This window comes from Odontesthes bonariensis, chromosome 9 (assembly GCF_027942865.1).
Source record: "Odontesthes bonariensis isolate fOdoBon6 chromosome 9, fOdoBon6.hap1, whole genome shotgun sequence".
Classification (NCBI taxonomy): domain Eukaryota; kingdom Metazoa; phylum Chordata; class Actinopteri; order Atheriniformes; family Atherinopsidae; genus Odontesthes; species Odontesthes bonariensis.
The window spans coordinates 31440252-31461877 of NC_134514.1; the positions used below are offsets into that span (position 1 = coordinate 31440252).

At 42.9% G+C, this 21626-nt stretch overlaps 1 protein-coding gene across 2 annotated transcripts in view; it reads right to left on the reverse strand.

Annotated features, from left to right (window-relative positions):
- Nucleotides 1-240: 240 nt before the first annotated feature.
- epha4l (eph receptor A4, like) overlaps nucleotides 241-21626 on the reverse strand; it is a 53053-nt gene continuing 31667 nt past the window's right edge. The window contains exons 6-18 of one of the 2 annotated variants that reach the window (XM_075474016.1): nucleotides 16786-16910; nucleotides 16525-16684; nucleotides 15150-15261; nucleotides 12676-12731; nucleotides 12098-12211; nucleotides 11365-11550; nucleotides 8107-8168; nucleotides 7349-7558; nucleotides 7108-7257; nucleotides 6602-6798; nucleotides 4804-4962; nucleotides 3057-4216; nucleotides 241-1652 (exon numbers count right to left, since the gene is read on the reverse strand). In XM_075474016.1, the coding sequence (XP_075330131.1) occupies nucleotides 4102-4216; nucleotides 4804-4962; nucleotides 6602-6798; nucleotides 7108-7257; nucleotides 7349-7558; nucleotides 8107-8168; nucleotides 11365-11550; nucleotides 12098-12211; nucleotides 12676-12731; nucleotides 15150-15261; nucleotides 16525-16684; nucleotides 16786-16910 (1646 nt within the window). In that variant the 3' untranslated portion in view covers nucleotides 241-1652; nucleotides 3057-4101. Of the gene's footprint in view, nucleotides 1653-3056; nucleotides 4217-4803; nucleotides 4963-6601; nucleotides 6799-7107; nucleotides 7258-7348; nucleotides 7559-8106; nucleotides 8169-11364; nucleotides 11551-12097; nucleotides 12212-12675; nucleotides 12735-15149; nucleotides 15262-16524; nucleotides 16685-16785; nucleotides 16911-21626 lie in introns of both variants that reach the window. The other variant, XM_075474015.1, reaches the window with a different exon arrangement.

A 21626-nucleotide genomic window follows, 5' to 3' on the forward strand; every position in this document is an offset into this window, starting at 1 on the left:
TGTGTGTGCATGTGTGTGACTGCCTTACTTACTCAGACAACAGTGACAAACACAAAGCAAAGATTGGGCACAGAAACTGCTGGATGGGATACTTTGGGCTTTTCCCTCTATTACTAACTCCCTTTGCATGAGATCATATAAATCTGTAAACAGCTCTCCTCTACAGACATAATGACTGGAATAACATATGACATGCTGCACTGCAGTGCATATGAGTGTATGAACAAAAGGCACAGAGACTGTTGGGTAGTTTCTACTTTAATAAGAATGCATCTTGGCACTCCTTCATTTTCTTCACTTTAGGCTATTATTTTACAAACTAGATATAAAAGGACATAAATAAATGACATAAGTTACATGTACCTAGAGCTCCTTGACCAAAACAAAAGTAAAAAAAAAAGATCAAGAGAATGTTAGATCCACATGGCTAGATCATCTGGCATCAGAAGGCATACAATGACAAACATTAACTCTTGTGTTTTGTTAATTTTTTTCTTCTTTTTCATGTTTTAAACTCATTTACATAAAGGAAAAAGTATTTTACAGTACATTCTGGTTTTCTTCTCTTCCTAAAATGTCTTGCATATTTCCAAACAGGTCCTTTTTCTATAGAAACACCCCCTCCCCCCAAAAGAGGAGGGACAAACTGCCAAAATATGGAAAGATTTGAAGGGCTGCATTAAGGACTGAGGCGTTTCTGTATTATATGAAGTGTCATGAATTCAAAAACATTCACGTAAGTAGAGTTGAAAAAGATCGGACCACAAGGAATACAGTCCATTGGGTTAAGCCTGTAGCTGCATGTTCTTGGACACTGTTTCCCTCATTCTTCTGATCTTTGTATGTACAGGAGTGACCTTTTCACATTGATATAGATGCTTCATCCTTGACGTGGAATGAGTCTGAACTCCTGCCTGCTTTTATATGCGCGGGAAACTTTCAGTCAAACCTAGCGGTGTCTCTGTATGTCCACTTTCAAGCTGCGGGCCAAAGCTGACACTGGTCACATTCCAGAAAGCTGTTTGATAAACGCTGTTGCTCAGTGGAGTTTGCACAACATGAGCGACACACTTTAGGTTGTCCTTTTTTAAGATAAGACAAAAAGCAAAAAAAGTCCAGGCATTTTTTTAAATTAAAATCTATACAGCTCTGTTATCTCACCCCCACCACCACCACCACTACATTGGCATAAAAACAGACACAATGGCTGATAGTTCTTCTAGGACTCTGTCACTCATAGAGGTACACGCACAAACACACACTCCACATTCACACGCTCAGATCAAACCCTTGCTACTCTACATGCAAACAGAACGATGAAAAACTAAAACTCATACATGAAATGAAATAGAAACACATACACACACACATTATCAGCTGGAGCAGGATTTCTCAGTGATGTTACATTCTTCTTATTGTCTCTTTTTTATGCTGTAAGATCATTCATAGTGATTCAAGCACAGGGTAGACAGGCTGTCAAGGTGATATGCTGTGACGGCAGACGTTTGAAGCGCTTGGGAATGGATTTGTCATCTCATTGTTGGAAGAGACCCCAAAAAGGAAGAGAGGAGAGCAGGAGAAGAACATTATAGAGGAAGAATTCTTGTGTTGGCGAGCCAGGCCGAGATCCTGTTTCTGATGGACAGCAGCAGCTGAGGAGAAAGAAAAAGGAGGGCAGGGGATGAGAGGCTGCATCAGTCATGGTGGGTTTGAATATAAACAGTTTCTGCTCGGCGTCCTGCTCTGCAGCCCCATGGAACATTCGACTCATCTGAGAAACAATGTCGGGTGCCAAAGCCAGAAACTGCAAACTGCCGGCCTGCAGTGGGAATATGGATTTTGTGGCCACAATATATTAATGTTTGTGTACCACATACTGTTGTTTGGACTTAATATGTGAAACATGCCCTTGATTTATTGGCACACAACAAAAAAGCACACAAACAGGCATTTATAGAGCGAGCCTATGAGATGAGTCCTGCTACTGCAGCAAGAGTTAGTTACCAACTGAAATAATTTGTGATGTCAGCAACATTTCTTATATTGATTGCTTATTGTTTGTTATATCATGTGTTAAAAAGAGCCGCATGTTTCGATTTACATGAGCTATATGCTTCTATTCCAAAACAAACTTTCAATATCGAGTTTGGTGTTAACTGCTTAAAACAAACACCCTCATCATACAAAATACAATTCATCCACATAGCCAAGATGGTTCGTTAATTAATAAGCTCATTAGTTAGAGCACAGTGTATAAACTAACTCAATAAGTAGCATGCTTGTTGCTTCTATGTTCTAAACTGTACGATTTTCAGAATTCTTAACTAAACCAGGTGAAAAATAAGCAATTAAAACACACCATCTGTGACTTGGGAAATTTTGACATTTATCGTAATTTTATAGACATGAACTGAAGAATAGATGTCAGGTGAATCATGATGGGAACGATAACCAGCAACAGCCGTATATAACAGGAGGCTCTGTAATGGTTTCAGCTCATTATAGTGCCTAACTAACTGGTAACTAAGTCAAATAATAAGAGTCAAATAAATCAATATAGCACTTATGTAAGAGGAGCTCAGCGGAGATTTAACTTGCTGCGTAAACTACAGCCATGTTTTATCATCCTGTGGGAGTGTGTTCTGATCTGAGTGCATAAATTATCTTCAGTTAAAAAAAAAAATTAAAAAAAATGAATCAAGACCTGAGCTAAACCCAAGAGTGCCTTGTCTTGGTACTGAGTTTGGCTGCTGATTAATTCATCTCATTAATATGCCAGAGGCACCAGGCCTGCAGACTGATCACAGACCAGTAACTATTGATCTGCTCCAGCTGCCTGAGGTGGTGTAACCTGCTTGTTAATTAACACAGTTTGTGGAGCTGAGGGCCAGTGATGGGAGCTGTGTAGGGTCTAAAGACTCTGATAGGCACTTTATGGCTTGACCTACTTGATACTGAAGGAATACTGTGAAAATAAAAGAAGGTTTAATCCAGTGAATCTATTATTGGGCTGAGTGTGGATAAGAAATAAAAAAATTTATACAAATGATCCTCACCTTGATGACAGGTTGACTAATCCTCCACATTCTTTCTGGTTTATATTCCTGACAACCTGATGATCATGAGTCATTCTTCATCCCCACTGCTCTTTGGAGCGAGTAAATTCCTTCATCTTGCGTACTGTTTACACAACCAGTTGAACTGGATCCAAACAGGTGTCCATTGAACGTGCTGAAGAAGGCTTGGTTGACCCTGCAGTGGTGGAGGGTGGGAGCTTTAATTCAGAGGGGACATGAACGGAAGAATCCAGATTGTGTGTTTATCATAGGTGTAACAGGGCATTTTCGGGAAGACAGGGGAGCTGGAAGGCTCCTCTGGAAGATCAAAGACATTCTCAGCAACGTCCTGAGGGCAACAAAATTCAGCATCCTGGGAAAACAACAAGGCCAGGACAGGGCAAAAAACCACAAAAAGCTCCTTCAGAAAGGCCTTCCTGCACCAGCGTCTCCCTCCAGAATGCAACACCAACTTCCCAGAGATTCACTGTTTTATATCTGTAGGATCCTCCATTTTGTCTGAGATATCAAACAGATCCAGCTGGGAGAGAGAACAATGGTGGCTGGGGCAGCCTGGGAGTCCCACAGAAACAACTCATGTACAATAAACACAGTTAAAGATAATCAAAAAAATCTGCTCCTTGGATTATTCCAGGAAGAAAGTTCGAGAAACAACACTTTGCCCAGAAGGAAGAAGAAAAGCATGATTCCCCCTTCCTTCGCTTTCTTTACAGACCGTTAAAGGCACTCCAGATTGGCCACTCGGAAGCACTTCTCCAGCCGTCCTTCCATCTGTCCATAAATGTTGTAGACAGAAGTGTTCCATACTCCAGAACAACAAAAAGGGCAAGGTATAGGTCAGATTTTTTTTCCAAAAGTGCCATTTTCAACACTTTTTTCTTCATCTTGTTTTCTTTTATATCCAATTTAAAGTGCATGGATGAGGTAAACTATTTATAGTTTGTCTCTTTCATATTTCGTCTTTTTGTTATCTATTAATTTCATTTGTAAGCAATAGTCACTTTGATCCTTTTAATTTGTTGTCTCAAACAGGAACCATTCTGCCTTGCATCTGTTGCATTTGGGACAGCATTCCCTGGACGCTGGTCAGGATCTTGCTCTGGTGAGCGGTCGAAGAGATGCCGATGCGTGCCATGTCCCTGAAAAAAAGATGAAGGAAATAAGGCCTTTTAGGACTGATGACAACAAAACCACACATATGAAGGGATTTTCCTGCCTTCAGGTGGAAATGGGGCTGACAGTTTAACTGCTGTATGGGATTTCACATTCATTCAGTAAAGTGAAAATACTACAGGAAATGGCAAAAGCAGAGATGCATTAAATGTATTATTTGCACAAGATATTGCAGCTGAGCTGAAGCAAACGGACTGGTTGATATCTTCATCTGCCCAAATCTTTTGGAGATGGGAAAGCAAACAGGTACCTATATCCTGGAATCGTCTCAGGTGCAATTATTGAATCAAGCTAGCTTCTTCACCATTTCCTCTGTGTTAAGCTCACTGAAGGCTGGATGTCATTCATATTTAATCTACAGACATGGTGGTATCAGTCATCTAACTATTGCGAAGAGAGTGAACAAAGTTTAACTTTGTTTCAAGATAGGGTTACGACTGTTTTATATCTAATAAAAATGTTGGCCTACCACAGACCACACTGACAGAATTTACTTTCCTTTATTTCTTTTCTTTCTTTTCTTCTCTCCTTTCCCTCTTTGATCACCACTTACTCTTGTGTCATATGGACCACAGCTTCTGGACTGGTGTAACCGGCTGCTGTGAAGTTGTCGCTGTATCTCTCCATGCCAATGGCCTGCAGCCAGTCTTCCACTGTGCCCACAGCTGAGGATGCGTCAGGGCTCCCTGGCTCCAGCAGGGTGGTGTTGGACCTGTTGTGGGTAGAGGAGAGAAAAGTATTCATTCATTTTAGCTTCAATACTACTTCTCGGGTTGATCCAACGTCATCTCCACTTTCACTTTAGTTTTGCTGTTGTAGTCAGTGTTTGAAGAACTCCAGTCCAGCTCATAAACCAAAGCCATGACGTGTATGACCAACAGTCTGCAAACCAATGAGTGAAGTTAAATTCTGTTTAAATGTGTTTCCCAGAGACGCAATGATATTCGATATTCAAGTCTGTATAGCTTCAGCTACAGCACTGTCACAGGAAACATTTCCCTCATTCTGGACTATACTGCTTTACCATGACAACTACACTTTGTGTAATTACAGGCAGCTTCCCACCAACTGTAAAAAGTACCACGCTACATTTCTCTCAGCTTTTGCTCTGATTGAATCAGCACATCTGTTGGGTTCACCTCTGTTTTTGTAGGTTCTACCAGAGACTGAGCCAAGTCAAACAGGCTCTGACACAGTTACCTAATCCTTATTTTACAGAACAACTCTGTCAGACATAAAACATTTACATGGGGTCGGTGGGTCTGAGCCGTGTCATCTGGTTTCTCAGGTGTCTCTTCATCGCTGACTCTTTCTTTTAAAAAAGGATGATGTTGACTTGAACTCTGAGGACAGTACGACCGACTCCATATTTCCGCTTTTAGTAAAGATAATCCAGAGAGATCATTTTCCATCCACACACACATTCTATGTTTCCTTCTGTCACCGTAAAAGCTGCATTTATAGGATCCAGCTCTGCTAATTACTCCACAAGGACTCCCCTCTCACTCTCACTGTGTCCCATTAGGTAAGAGTGTGTAATTGTACAACACAAGTGCTCACACACTTGTTAAACTCAAACAGACTCCCGCCGCTCTGTGTCGAGTCTGTAAACACACAGAGGTCATTCTTCACACATTTAGCTGCTGAAGAGTAATGGTGTCAGTGATGCGGGCTAATGTTTGTTTTTAACTCGGCATTACATCGTAACTCAGGTTTGAGCAACTACATTCCTGAGTGTACAGCACCATTAAAGCTGGTTTGCAGTGAAATCCATTAGGGAGCCAGTTAGTGCAGAAAAAAGACACACGCTGCTGGTAGAGCATGTTTAATGGTGAATGTAAAGAGAATAAAAATGTGTGTGTTCGTGTGACCGGTGAAATACTAAGCATATTGTACATTTTGCTGTACTTCGTGAGTGTAGGCTGTCAGTTTGTGATTATTTCACATATTTGCAGGTCGCCTTCGTGATCTACAACAAGCACATATTCATTGATTTCTGAAGGAAAGTTACGATGGTCATTAGACGTTTGTTGTTATAAACAGTCATTATGTAGAACTGGTGCTTTTGTATAATTACCATCTGATTAATATTATGAGAATGGAGGTCTTTAGAGTCTGACCAAGGACGCATATGTACAGATTAAAAGCCTACACACACATATATACACACATGCAGTATATGTGGCTACGGTTTAGCTTCAACACTATGAAACATGGACCTGATGATCTGTGAGGCAAGGACATTCATTTGCACGTGACATTTCTGTGGAATTTAGTCATCCTATTGTACTCATTTGAACTGCAAATCTTAATCATCTGTTTCTCATCATTCTCTGCACCTGGCCCCTCACCTGACAGTGGTCTCTCTGCCAGTCCTCTTCAGCGTGTTGGGGTTACGGATCAGTTTGTCCAGCATGTTGACGATCTGCCCGAACTTTGGCCGGTCGGCCCTCTCCCGCTGCCAGCAGTCCAGCATGAGCTGATGGAGAGCCACGGGGCAGTCCATGGGTGGGGGCAGCCGATAGCCCTCATCGATGGCCTTGATAACCTAGATGAAGATTAGAGCTGATGTTAGTGACCTCATGTGTGAGTTCAGCTGCTTGATGACCATGTTGTCTTAATGTAAAATAAATTCAATTGCTTTCCTTTAGGCACCTACATGCATTTGGCTGTGCAGAAATAACTTTCTTTATCATTATAAGTGGAAGTTGTTGACGTTTATGACCTCCACAGAATTAACCTGTATAACCAGGTTAGATGAACAGTTTGTTAGCTCACACCTCTGATATTCTGCGATATTTCCAACTTGTCTATTAACTATGACTATCTATATGTGATTGCATTTTTCCAGACTTACGTCTTGGTTGCTCATGTCCCAGTATGGTCGCTCGCCATATGACATCACCTCCCACATGACAATGCCGTAGCTCCACACGTCACTGGCTGAGGTGAACTTCCTGTAAGCAATGGCCTCCGGGGCTGTCCAGCGAATGGGGATCTTGCCTCCCTTCAATTGAAAGTTGGGCAGATCAATGAAATTTGACAAAAGGTTGGAATGCAGACAAACAACTGACTCAGCTGGCCACACATACACTCACCCTGGTGGTGTACGCAGCCTCTGGGTCGTCCTCCAGCACTCGAGACATGCCAAAGTCGGACACCTTGCACACCAGATTGCTGTTGACCAAGATGTTTCGAGCTGCCAGGTCACGGTGAACATAGCTCATGTCTGATAGGTACTTCATGCCCGATGCGATGCCACGCAGGATGCCGACGAGCTGGATGACTGTGAAGCGACCGTCATTCTTCTGTAGAAAAAAAAAAAAAGATTCCGGGCTATTTGTCCTGTGATCTTTCTGTCTTTGTTCTATTGACAGACGTATACAACTGGATTTTCTAAACACAGCCTTTTAGACTCAAAAGCATCCTAATACAGACCTCCCTCACAGGCAGGTTCACAGCAGCCTGTAACGGCACTCAAAAATACAGAGTAACTGTTTTTTATAAGACATTTTGCTTTCTGACCATTTTGCTACTTTATTTAATGCCAAGGCAGCACATTTTTTAAGTATTGTACTATTGTACATGTCTTTTTCTTATTACTTATTTTCCATCTCACATGAATTATCAAGAATCAGAATAACCTGAAGTGGAGCGAACCTAAGGAGAAATACAAAGGAAAAACCAGCTCCAACCAGCTCCAACCTCCTTGTCAAAGATGATGATTAGGGCCCATGTTTGTGAACCAACACTTGTAATTTCAGCAGATGACATTACAGAGACAAGATGGCTTCAGTGTGCTATGGTTGTTTCACACACAAACACACATGTGCACAGACAGACATGCATGACTGACCCTCAGGAATGCATCCAGCGATCCGTTTTCCATGTACTCTGTGATAATCATCACCGGCTTACCTAAAGAGAGAGAGAATGAAAGGCAGATGATTATGGAGGTAAATGATGCACATCACAGCTCCACATAGCAGTCGGGATCCTGAGGAAATCTATGTGCGTGTGTTAGGCCATCCATCCCTGTCCAGTAGTGATTTAATTAGCTCAGTATTCCCCTAACATTTCCCGTCTTTACTTGGACATTCAAAGGCAGCTCCACTAAAACAAAACGCAACTACACACATTTTGTGTTCATGCAAATATGATGTTACATTGGATGTGTTATACACAGCCGCCCACCCAGAATCCCTCAGTCTCACTGTTCCTGTTGTTGACCGTCCCTTTGCCCTCTTTCTTCTGCATCAGATTTGAATGCATCTGTCACTCTCAGCTTACTGTCTTCCCTCGCTCTCACTCTCTGTCCCCCTCTTTTCCCCCTGAGCCCCACCACTCCTCTGTGGCCTTTCTCACCCCAACTCCCTTGCTTCCCCCTTCTGTCTATCATGGGGGAGCGTCTGTGTCTTTATCTTAGCTGTGGCAGTCGGCAGTGAGGGTGGACATTCCCTGGTGGGTCTCTGTTTGTCTTTGTCTCCAAGGATGAGGGGGGAAAGCAGACATGAGTAGAGGAAGAAAGAAAAAGAAGGATGGCTGGTTAGTTTTTGTTCTAAAAAGGCAGCATGCTGGTGCCTAACCAGCCATGGCAATAGCAAATGCTGGAAAGTGCTGCCACAAAATCCTCCTTGGTCAGCCTTATTCTTTGTGTTACATGTGAAAAGGAAAGGTTAGGTGGACTTAAAAGCTTATTTCTTTGAGAAGAAGTGCTGACCTAATCTTGCAGCTCTGAGGTGAGGCTTTGTAAAATATCCTATGAGTCTCTGAATGCCTGAAGCAGCAGAGAGCCAGCCGAGTGACTGAGGTCCAGAAAGTGAAGTCCCTCCACTCCACAGCAGGCTTTTTGCCATGCCAAGAGGCCGTCAGTCACCGCCATACCCGCCGCGTGATTGGCACTCCATTAATTACGGGGTACTCTAGTGATGCCCCAAAAAGAGGAAGTTGGGCTAAAGTTGGAGGAGAATGTGGGGCCTTCTTTGTCAGCCATCTTTGTTCCCTTTGTTGTGCACCTCTGCCCTGGGGCGGCCGGTGATTGACAGCTTCGCAATCAAGTCTGAGGAGCATCTGACCTGCGACCTAAAACTCTCGCCTTCCCAGCCCCGCCCTCTTCCCTCCAGTCCATTTGCATGCTAATTCCATATTTACTGAGTACGCCCTGCTGCCTTTGGCAATGAACTCTGGGCAAGATCTGCATTAGAGGGCCGATTATCACCTGCCACTGAAACAGTGGAGTTTGAGGGAAACGCAACAGGGGGACAATATTGGGGGAGAGTTGGGCAAGTCCGGAGGCCCTGGCATTTAGAGCAAACAATGATCTGTCTTTTAAGAGCAGATCCTTTTAAAACTAGCATTCTCTTATTTCAGTGTAAGAGTTCTTAAACATATCACATCTGATTTCAAGCTCTAGGGGAGACTAGATCTTTATAACACACAACATTGTAGAAGTCTTCAAGTATATGACCACATCAAGATGGTGGGTAGCAGCCAGCGGTATTCAGTGAGAGATCTCTGAGCATTTATGTAGTTTAGTGCTGATCTGGAGTTCGTCCATTATTAATAAGCCTTAATTGGCTCTGTTGGACATGCCAGCAAACTGAGGCCAATTTGAGAATTCCTTTTAACTCGATTGTAATGGAGAGCAGAATGCAATTCAAATAATGGATTTTTAATATATTCCACTGACACTCTAAACTGTGTAGGACTCATTTGACCAAACCTTGTATCAAGCTTTGAAAAGTAAAAGTGGATGAGTGGGAGTGATGACCTTCCAGCTTCAGCTCACTATTCTTTCATGTCGGCTACTGTCACAGCTGCAAAGTTCATCTGCTTCCCCTTCATGTGTCTCCTCAGTCTCGCAACATCTCTTTCTTTTGCAGACGGTTCAGAAGTCCTCCAACATCCCCCCTACTATATCTCTGACTGTTGTTTTCTGCCTTCCACCCAAACCATCAGCTCTGAACCACCTCCCTGCCTCCTCCTCTTCTCATCTCTATTTGCACCTTCCTGGGCTGCCGCTTGTCTCAGATTTCTCTTCCTTCCTCCCTCCTGTCCATCTGTCTGCCTTTTTTCAGTCTTTCTCACTCTGTCTCTGCGAGGTCTGAGAGGTCGTTCCATGTGGTGAGAGGTGTGATAGGTGATAAGCAATTCTGCCTGTGCTGCTGTTCGCTTTCAGCTCCGGCTGGGTGAAGTGTGCGCTTTTTCGTGTGTGTGTCCATCTAACTGTATGTGTGTGTGTGTGTGTGTGTGTGTGTGTGTGTGTGTGCAAGACCAATGTGTTCAACAGTGATACAGACATTGTTATCTGACACAGATAGTCTGGGGCTGTTGTGTCACAACACATTAAGGCACTTCATCCATCTAACTGGGCTGGCCATCAGCTGTGGTAACACTCACACACACATGCACGCTATCACAGCGCTGAGGAGACATTCTTACATGTACTCACGCATGCACTCACCTACAGCCTAATGAATGCCATCGGGGAAGGTGTGAAAGGAGGAGAGAGACAGAGAGAGGAGAGAGCGCCACAGGCAGAGTTGGGAGGGGGGGTTAGGCCAGTGTTCTGTGACCATGCAGAAGCAGATAGAGGAGGGATAGGGTATCACTCCCTAACCCCAAACACATTTACAGCTGACACCATGATTAATGAGTCTGGAGCTGTGCTACAGGGCCTGTTCCTGGACCCATTAAACCCCCTTCCAACTGCCCAACTACCAACTGAACTCCACCTCCCCCACCCTACTAATACTGCACCCTTTCCATCTGGACAAAAGCCACCTGGGGATACCCTGGACGGGACGTCCGGACATCACACATGTGAACAAATACAAGGTTTTGTAATACAGTTTACATATGAATACTCTCACTGCAGCGCACAAACAACCAACTTTGGTTGGTAAAGTTTGCTTTGTCCCAGTACTCACCTTTCTCCAAAGACATAATTTTTTATGATTTATTGTTGTATTTTTTCAGGCTGAATGTCCTCTCTGTGTTGTTGGAATGTAGCTGTAACTGTGTGTAAATAGTTTAGTATTTCTATGTGTGTGTGGGTTTGTGAGCTCAATGGTACAACATTTCCCCATATGTGACAGCCACATGCAGGACATACATTTGGTGACCACGCCCTCCAGGTGAATGATGTTGGGGTGGTCGAACTGGCCCATGATGCTGGCCTCGGACAGGAAGTCCCTCCTCTGCTTGTCAGTGTAGCCGGCTTTTAGCGTCTTTATAGCCACGCAGATTTCTCTCTTGCCCGGCATCTTCAAGCGGCCACTGCAGACCTCGCCAAACTCCCCTGAGAACACATGTGCTGCAATGAAAATGTGGAACGATGGTAGCCATGCTCTCTGATCTACGGATTATAAATCAAATGGAAATAGTGTGTGTTTGGTTGTGTGTAAGTGAAAAGGGTTCCACTTTAAACATTGATCAGGGCCTTAATCCCCTCCTGCCTTTTTCTGCCTGTTATCCACTGAAGCAGGGAAAGAAGAGGAAATAAGATATTGATTCTTTCTCTTTATTATTTTGTCATTGGATGACTTTTGTCCAGCCACAGGAACAGTAACACTAACAGGATTTAGCTTATCCTGACTTTCCTTTAAACTTATCATGTTTTTATAACTAGACCAAATGTCACTCTCTAGAAAAATGTTGGGTTTTATATTCAACATCTGCATCAAACAGATGTCAAAAAAAAAATAAAATAAATTACATAGAGACTTCTACCCAAAGAAGTGTTTGTTACTGCAGAGGCTCCTTACACTCAGTTTATAACGGTTGTTTATACATTAACTGAAATGTGTGCTCTGCCTTGAATTAAAAAGAAAAACTTTTCTCCTTACCGATTCCAATAACTTTCTCGATCTTGATACAGGAGGCGTCAATCTCCTTGGCAAACTCACGGACAGCTTGATTTGGATCCTCGTAAGTGAAGGGGTCAACATATATCCTCACTCCTAAAAACAAAGCATGTAGAAAAAGGATGGAAGGAAGCAAAAAAAATGAAAGAAAGAAAGGAGAAGGTTAATTCATTCTGGCGACGGCTCTCCATCTGTTCTTTATTTCCACCATGCTGCAGGCTACACTGCCTTCCTCTCTGGTCGCCCCCCTCCCCCTTTCTTCTTTCCAGACCTCACTTCACTCTCTGACTCCATTGCTTTTCATGTCACTGTGGCTGACTCCAGAGAAGATGGAGCTCATTAAATTGAAATTCTTGTGGCACACAAATAATGTTGATGACTTGATAATGAGGTGTTGGAAACATGTTAGGAAGCAAACGCATTAGCTTAAAAATAGTTTGTTTTTCTCCCAATTTTATGGTCTTCATTTGCAGTTTATAGTGCATGCACATGAGCGCACCTGACGGCGCTAATGTTTTTCAATTACAGAGTGTGGAGGTGGAGTGTTAACTATGAGTTACCTTGATTTAAGTGCTTTTCTTCATCAGAGTCCTGCTTGGCCTTGCTGTACTTACTCCTTCTGGGGGCAGAAAGCAGCAGTCAGTCACGATGCATAATAAACATCAATACGTCAGAGAGTTAAGGGACAGAGTGTCTGCATGTAATGTAGAAACGAAAATGATCACAAGAATAAAGTGTCAACGGCATAATAACTGATTATACCTGAATCCAGAATTCTTAAACCCACATATAAATCACTGAAATTATATGAGGTTTCATATTACTTGACACATCAGTGTTCTACAATACACAATTGCAGAGACCTCATCACAAAAGCAGAGAATTCTAAACCATTTTTAACACACCGAGGCATTTTTAAGGATATTTTCTTCTTTATACTTGCTTGTTACAAAAAGGAAAAAATTTGAAATCACTAGTTTGTATCTTTTTATTTTTTCTCATATTTTCTCATTAAATGGTAACCACATGTTTAGGAAACTACAGTAAGGGACAGCTAGCTACGCCTAGCATAAAGATTGGAAACAGGGCAAGGAGCTAGTGCAGCTACTAGCACTTCTAATGATAGCTATTGTAAATGGTCTTGTTGATCTCTCAAAGCCACATGAACCTATTCACTCATACAGCATTTGATAACTTCTACAGTTTTACAGACTTCATTATTTTTTTTTCCCATTCCTCACTCAAAGGCAACGTGAGGTACAGTGTCCACACAAGGCCTGGTGAAGCTGAGGATCAAATCACCTTCTAATTAGCAGACAACCGCTTAAGCTCCTGAGCTTTTCCAAATTCCTAAACTCTATCTTGAAGCTAACATATTGAAACACAAAACCAAAGTAAACCCTGTTCACAAAGACAGTTACACACGTTGAACTCCACATGGAGATTCGAGGCTTCCACTTCTACAAGAAAAGTACTTTTACCTAAGCACAAATTGGAGGTTGTTATGTATTATGTATTTTAAAGGGAAAACTGTTACTGTTGTGATGTAAACTTATGACTTGTGACTTTTCACATCCACAAAAACCATTCATACAATGGGATGTTTCTTTAATAAAGAACCTTTTTATATACAACTATGAAAATCTGCCTCACCTTCAGGAACTTGAAAATTCAAGTTCACAATTTTACTGCAAAACATATACAATCTATTATTTACCAGCTGAACAATTAGAAAGGAGGCATTCTGAATAACGGGTACTTTTTCTTTAAATCTTCTTTGCTGCAAATAGCTATTCTTGGGTAAATTTTTTTTTCACAGTCAAGTTGGATATGTTCCAGCATTGAAGGGCATTGAGGATATAACAATAAGAGGAAGCAGAGAAGACAGGCAGGAATAAAAGCTATGAATCATTCCAAGAGAAGATGCTTTTAAATCCATCTGGAGCTCTCAGACAGCCTGACACCTGTGCTTATATCGATGTGTAGGTCAGTGGTGGAAATGACCAGATGTGTGAGACATTGTCCTCCCCTATGACTGTGCACTGATGGTAAACGGCAGTCTGATTGCAGTCCCTCCCCACAATCAGAGGATGGCTGCTGCAGCACAATGATGGTGACCATCACATGCATATAAAAAAGGCTGAGACAAGCACCTGTCTGGCTGGAGAGAGAAACAATTACACAGAAAAAAAGAACACACACACACACACACACACACACACACACACAATCAACAGCTGCCTTCACTCCCCATCATCAACATACACACAGGCAAACAACGATTTTCCACATGAAGAGGCACTTGAGCAGGAATCAACACACAAACGTACACGCCATAAACACTAAACCTTACCTCATCTTTTTTTTTCAGTCACGGACGGATATAAGCCCACTTACACCCATAACACACACACATACAAGCACTCATACAGAGGGAGGGGGAGTGTGGTTAACACCCTGGTGAGGCAGCCCCATCTGCATGTAATCCCATCTGTGTGACGGTACTTCGTCCCGCTCGCTGGTTAACACCCTGAGATTGGGTCACTATAAATCCACCTGATGCCTCTCCACCTCTGCATTCTGTCTCCTGCTTCTCATTGCTCCCTTATCTAATCGTCTCTCCTGTTGCTCTCTATTTCAGGTTTTTTCTCCTCCCTTTTTCTCATTTTCATCATGGCGGTCAGGGTGCAGCAGGGTGGGGAGATTACTACTGCAAGGTGAGAGATAGAGGGAGAAGATGAGGAAGAAGAGGGGCAGGGATGGATTTAGAGGACAGGGAGTGATGGGTCACTGATTCCATCTCTCCAGCTGTCGGAGCTGTCAATCATGTCTCCGGTGTGGTGAATCGTCACTCATCTGTCATGAGCAAGATGTACCAGTAGTCTTGCTGGATGTGTGTGTGTGTGTGTGTGTGTATCTTTCTTCGTGATTATCCTGACAGCTTTTTTCCAACATTGAGGAAGACGTCCATCAACTGGGAGGCAAGCGAAAGAGACAGAGACCAGAAGGGACAGAAGAAGAGGACAACGCTCACCTTCGGCTGATGACGAAAGCACTGATGAGGATGATGAGGAGGACCACACTGCCCACCACTGACACCAGTAAAACTGTGGAGTTGGCCCCATCACCAATGATGGGAGCTGGGACTGTGGCAAAAGCAAAGAACAGGGAGCAGAGAGCAGCAAAGAAAAGAGAAAGGGGGAAAGTTGGTCATGGACAAAGAGCAAAGTCAATATCATTCTGCTCAATCGAGTCGCAGCGCATCAAAAAGCCAGTGTGCATTCTGTGATTGTAACTAATCTCCTTCTACTTCCTCACCATGCCTCGATTCCTCTGTTCACACACACTGTTTGTTCTCTCTCCCTCCATTTTGAAGTTCTGCCCTCAGAGTCTGCAGCCTCTCATGCTTCACTGGCAGGCAATGATCACCCATTAGGATGTGTGACTCTGACAATATCATGCACTCTGGTGTCTATCTGCATTACAAAGAGAACGACTGGGCCTCCAGTGCATATTTGTCATTATTAAGATCAAACTCCGCTCAACAAATTTTACCAGACAGATGTCAATGATAATTAAAATGAGGTTTGAGGGATTTTTGCTGAACTGATGGACTTTTTTTCTAAAGTCAATAAAGTCAAGTTGAAGGTATTTATATAACCAGCCACAACTAACATCTCACACATTTCTTTTCCAGTATGTTACATCGCATGGCTACAATTCAGATCAAGAAAAATGCCTCTTCAGCAGGGAAAGAAACAGAAGAAACTTAAGGAAGAGCAACAGGGCAGGATCCTTCAGAACGGACAGACACACATGAAGAACACAGGATAGTAAATACATACTCAATGTAAAATTTGATCTGCTTAATATAAGTTTTCCTAGTTTATTTCTGTTGTCTGACTGTACTAGATATATTTTTTAGCAGCTTGTTCTTTGACTTTGTGTCTTTTCTTGCTGCTCCATCAGGTTAAAATCTTAGGGAAATGTTGGATCTTCTCTAGAATTCAGTTTTTGGCTCTAGAGCATGGCAATGTAATGACCGACCCAGAGGAAGGTCAGCAGTGTTTGAGAGACTAATTTGAAATTTTTAGTCCACCCGCGTATGTGCATTTATTGTCAGGCTTGCAAACAGTTATTAAGTCAAACAGCGAATGCTGAAAACCATTACAAATGTTTGAACGTTCAGTCGAAAATCTACTGAGACTTCACTTGCCAGTCAGGTGCTGGAACACAATATGATTTATTTCCATTAAAAAAGCAGCTTATTTCTCATCAATGCCTACAGTGAGAGAGACAAACATGTCAAAGTGCCTATCACGGAAGGATTTTCAGGACAGAGCTGGCTTTGTGTACTGTTGACTCTGCAGTGAAGATTAACTGAGCAGAGGCTGTGTGATTACACTCACCAGAGTTGGTCATGAACTCAAATGGCCCGCTGAATTCACCATAGCCGGCTGCAGTGCGGGCACGCACATGGAACACATAGGAGGTGAGGGGGGTTAGGCCCTTGATTTCTGTATTTCTGGATGATGTTTTTATGATGCGGTAGCTTCTTTCATTCTGATCCTGAAGACGACAAAAAGAAACAATGTCAGCAACTCAAAGGTTGGTTTGCAAAACAATTAATCTTGGAGAAATTAAACTGTACCTCCCAAGGTTCCCCTTACCTTCTCATAGTACTTGACCTCATACTCCAGGATGACCCCGTTGGCTCTGTCTGGTGGCTGCCAGGCCAGTGAGATGGTGTGTCTTGTGATATCTTTGGCCTGGATGGAAGTCACTGGAGAAGGAGCTGATCAAAGAAAGAGACAGATGAAGAAAGAAAGGTTTAACTTTTTGCCCTCTCCCAGCTCCCCGTGTTGTTTTCAGCCTTGGAGACATTGAGTCAGTTTTACACTGCTCTCCTTAATCCTTCACTTGTTCTCCCGCTGAGAAAGTCAAACAGCAGGCCTGGCCACGAGGCAATCACTTCCAGTTGTCTTTGAACTTGGCTTCCTTTCAAAATTGAATCTTACAGAGCTGCAAGGCCACACAGCTCAACTGCCAAAGGTTGAGTGTATGACAATATAATCTATTTCTGATCTAATGGATAGCATTAATAAAACTGATCCAAGCTGACACCAGCACCTAATCTACTTTCCTTAAGACTTCATTTGGTGTAGATTCCCATCTCCCCCTGAGAAGCCATACATGGCTACAAAGGGAATGAATTAGTGAAATAAACTCACCTTTCGTTGTTGTAAGCAGAGCAAATCAACCTATTTTGATTAAAGCTCCAGTGTTTGATCTTATCTTTCACTACAGCTAAAAATGATGCCATAGTTCAAGCAGCAGCACTGCAGACACCTTTAACAAATGAATGTTAAAGCACAAAGAATGGCCTACACATTTTTGCGTCACCACTGCACAAGTCAAACCTCTATCTTCAAGAAAGGTGACAACAAAAACACTGGGTCATACACACTCTTGGTGTTGCAAAGAGGAAAGCATAGGAGAGATAGTTGGAAACAGAGAAACTCTCATGTAAGCTCTGAGGATTGATCAGACAAGAAGAAAATACAGATGGACTCACGTCCAACTATCCACACAACCACATCTCCAGTGCTTTGCTGTTCCACAAACAGTTCCTACAGGAGCTTAAAACTTCCACAGCACCACACAAAACATTTCAACTAACACCCAAGTAACATTCTGAGGGGGTCCCCACAGAGCGAAACTTTGACGTCTAATTCTCAGTGATAACTGTAACCTTACTCCATCCAGACCATCTGCCTTTTAAAGAAATTACAGTGGGATGATTAATGAGGGGTTCTTAGTCCACCGATTATGATTGGATTATCTATGACATTAAATACATTCTCATCACTTTGACTGGGGACTCAGGGGAGCCTAACTTTCAAGCTAATGCTAACAAACCCCTGCTTTTAGTCAGGGATTGAGTTCAAAAAGGCCTGGAATTCAAGCACCAGCCATGGATTGAGTTTCAGTGGGGGGGGGTGATGGGAGTCAAGATGGAGATGGAGAGGGATGGGATTGCAGACATCTCTTTGTAAATGGATTAACCCAAGGTTGTGTCATCCTGTTGGCCTAATGTGTTGCGTCTCCGTTAAACAATTAGATGGCAGCCATTTGTATTCCTCCGATCAATCTTAGCCAGCAGCCAGAGCCAATTTAAAGGCCCTCTTGGGGCTGACTGAGGATGCTCTGATTCAGAAAGGAAACACCTGGGGGGTCGCAGGCCTTCATTCCCCAAAGGTAATCCACACATCCATCTTTCATCCAAGGATGACAGCTATGGCGATGTAATGGTGTTCTGCTGCTCTTGTTGTGCTTTTTATTTTTCTCTCCACTAATGTGAGGATAAAGATGAGTGATTTTCTGAGAAGTTTTCCTTCTAAGTTAATATTAGGATACTTCAGTGCCAACACAAAGAAGTCATCTATCAGGGTTAAGTTTTACTATATGTTAGGATAAATTGGTCAGATTGATGCCAAAAAGCCAAGGTGATACCCTGTGCGCACAAAAACATACGTACAGCTGAGCTTCTGAGGCTGTATTTTGAGCAGACCGTGCGAGACTTGCTGCCAATTTGTAGAGGAGTTTACAAATGTTGGGCAGATCAATAATTTCTTACTGCCTCCTGAATGTGTGAGCTAAACAGGCTGGTGGAATGTTAAGTTCTCGATACAATGAATATTCAGATCTAATTTCACAGCTGTAAAAAGCTCTTTCAAACCCTGTGACAGTTGCACACATGTAAACACAGTACACACACGCAAACAGCAACACAAAGGACATCATTACACAAACAGACAGATATAAATTCACACAGAAGAATATACTCCCCATCCATTATCTCACACAGACAGCGCAACACCACCCATGCATACATTATTAGTAAAAACCTAGCAGAGGCGTGTAGAGTCCAGGTTTGGTTTGTAAAAACGCCTTCCCAGAAAAACAGTGAAGGTTGTGCAGCTCTTTGGATGGTTTCCTCTCTGTGTGATTGCTGAGTGAATGAGTTTGTCTTTGTGAGCTTGTTCATCTCAAAGTATTTTTGTTGTTTAGAGACATTGTGGTCCGTGTGCAAATTTACACCAATAACAGTTTAACATTAAGAGACAGGGGCTCGGGTGAACATGTGGTTGCCAGATTGGAGCCTGGTCGCCACATTTGAGTCATTCAATTTTGCTGCCGTCAAGGAAAAATAGTCGAGGAGGGAGTCGTTTCTCAGAGAGCAGAGAAACTGGCTCCTGCTTACAAGGTTCTCTCCAACTCCACCCATGCTTCCACCTCCCCAATACATTTCCACATGTGTCTCTGTCCGGTTACAGAGAAATGGAAACACACACCCATGTGGGACAATAGACTTGCCCACACACACACAATCCCTCATGCACTAATTCACTTTTACTCACCGAAGTCCGCCAAGTATTTTGTAGCAAGACATAAACATGTCTCTCTCTGAGTCTCTCTTTCTCCTTCCTCACACATGCACACATAAAGTGACTGATCCCATAAAGGGGGAGAAAACATCCATTTACAGCCAGGGGTCAGTTCAAAGCCTGGACACCCCCCTCCCCACCCTTCTCCCTGCAGTCCGGGTGAAAGGGTTACAGCCAGGCTGATTTACGACAGTGGAATTGTTCATGGCGACACATGGAATCTGACCTCATATACATAAAAATGCATGCCTGGTCACAGAATCCTCCACATGTGATCAACACTTCTTCGTATTGGTCTACCTGAATTATTTTTTCTTTATTGCACCATCTTCCATTTCACTCTCCTGTAAAATACTTGACTCTTCCTCTTTTCCAACCTGCCTATTTCACTTCTTTCTCTCTAGCCGAAATTTGAACTTTTATGGGAGGGCGGTGCTGTGAGTGTCTTTTCCACAGCACTTATAAATCCTAATAAATCTATGATAATAAATGTGTAATCCACAGTGTCTGGAGGAGGGTAGGCAATTCAGAGAGAAGGACAGCCGCAGATGACTGGCTGGATTACCAAGAGGCTGAAACCAGAGCTTCCAATGCCCCTATCGAGCATTAGCAGGAAGAAATCCAATCAGTCTGGAACTATTCGCTTTAACATGCACACACAAATGGGAAGAGGCGCACACATGGAGTCACACATTGTTTGAGAAGCAAATATAAATCATCTTCACCCATTAGAGAGTAAACATGCTGTGTAACACATTTTCCAACTTTTAGCCACATACAGTGAGTCCTGCAGATGTGCAAACATACACACACACACACACACACACACACACACACACACACACCCACACACTCTGTGATTGAGCTTCCAGCTGCAGCTTCATATAACAAATCCTGGGGAACAGTTGTGAAACATGCACCAGTGACGGGCCAAAGGCAACATCATCTATATCTTGCAACTTGAAATCAGCAGATTGGCTCAACCTCAAGGCGAGATTGCTGTGTGTGTGTGTGTGTGTGTGTGTGTGTGTGTGTGTGTGTGTGTGTGTGTGTGTGTGTGTGTGTGTGTGTGTGTGTGTGTGCGTGTGTGTTACTATGTATCTGAATAACTATGTGTGAAAGTTCACTTTGGACTTTTGCACAATTGTGCATGTGTGTAACCGTGCTGACATGCGATCACTCGCCCTGTAGCTGTCCTTCAGGGCATGCTCCACTGCGGCTCCCACACAGGGCACAGGGACAGGCAGCACATCCATTCATCTCTATCTTCTAGACTCCAGTCGATAAATCAAGCCAGGGTGTCTTTAAATTGCGAGTCCAAGCCCTATTCAAGATACATTTCCCAGGGATTGAAATGAATGATAAAAAGACACAAAAAGACACCAATCTTGCCACCCAAGAGTAGAGCAGTAAAGGAGACCAAAGGCAACGATTGGCTATAAACAGAGGCGAGAAAGCAGAGACAAAGGAAAGGGGCCGGGGCAATAAAATCTATTTGCACAACAACAGGTTACAAAATGGCTAAATTACAAAACAACGGGAGGCTTTGAACTCGCCCCTAGGCCCTTCTTCAGCTCTGAAGCAGTTATTCTCCAAGGATAATTATACACACACTCACATGCACACCATCCAACAGCATTTGTAATGAAGCCTCCACAGATCAATATTACTCATCAAACTCATTAGCGTGGCAGCTAAATATAGTCTGGTGCCTCTATATTCAGCCTTCATGCCTAATTCTGCAAAACTCCGGTAAAATATTCCAGAAATGTATTTCTGTATTTGCTGAGGGTTCATCATCCTCCTCAGTGCTAACCCATCCTTTAAAAATGATTCACAACTTTGATAAATATATCTTTATGTGTTGAGTGGCTCCCAGAAAGCAGCAAACATAAGGTCTGCAGAAAACCAGACCACACTCAGCTGATCTGTACCAACACACACTCCCATACAGACAGGTCATGAAAGTGTGGATATTAACCTGCGGTACAGAAACCATCAGAGAGCTCCTGAGTTTGGTCAAGTCAGAGAACACAGTGGAAGACAGTGACCAAAGAGCTTTT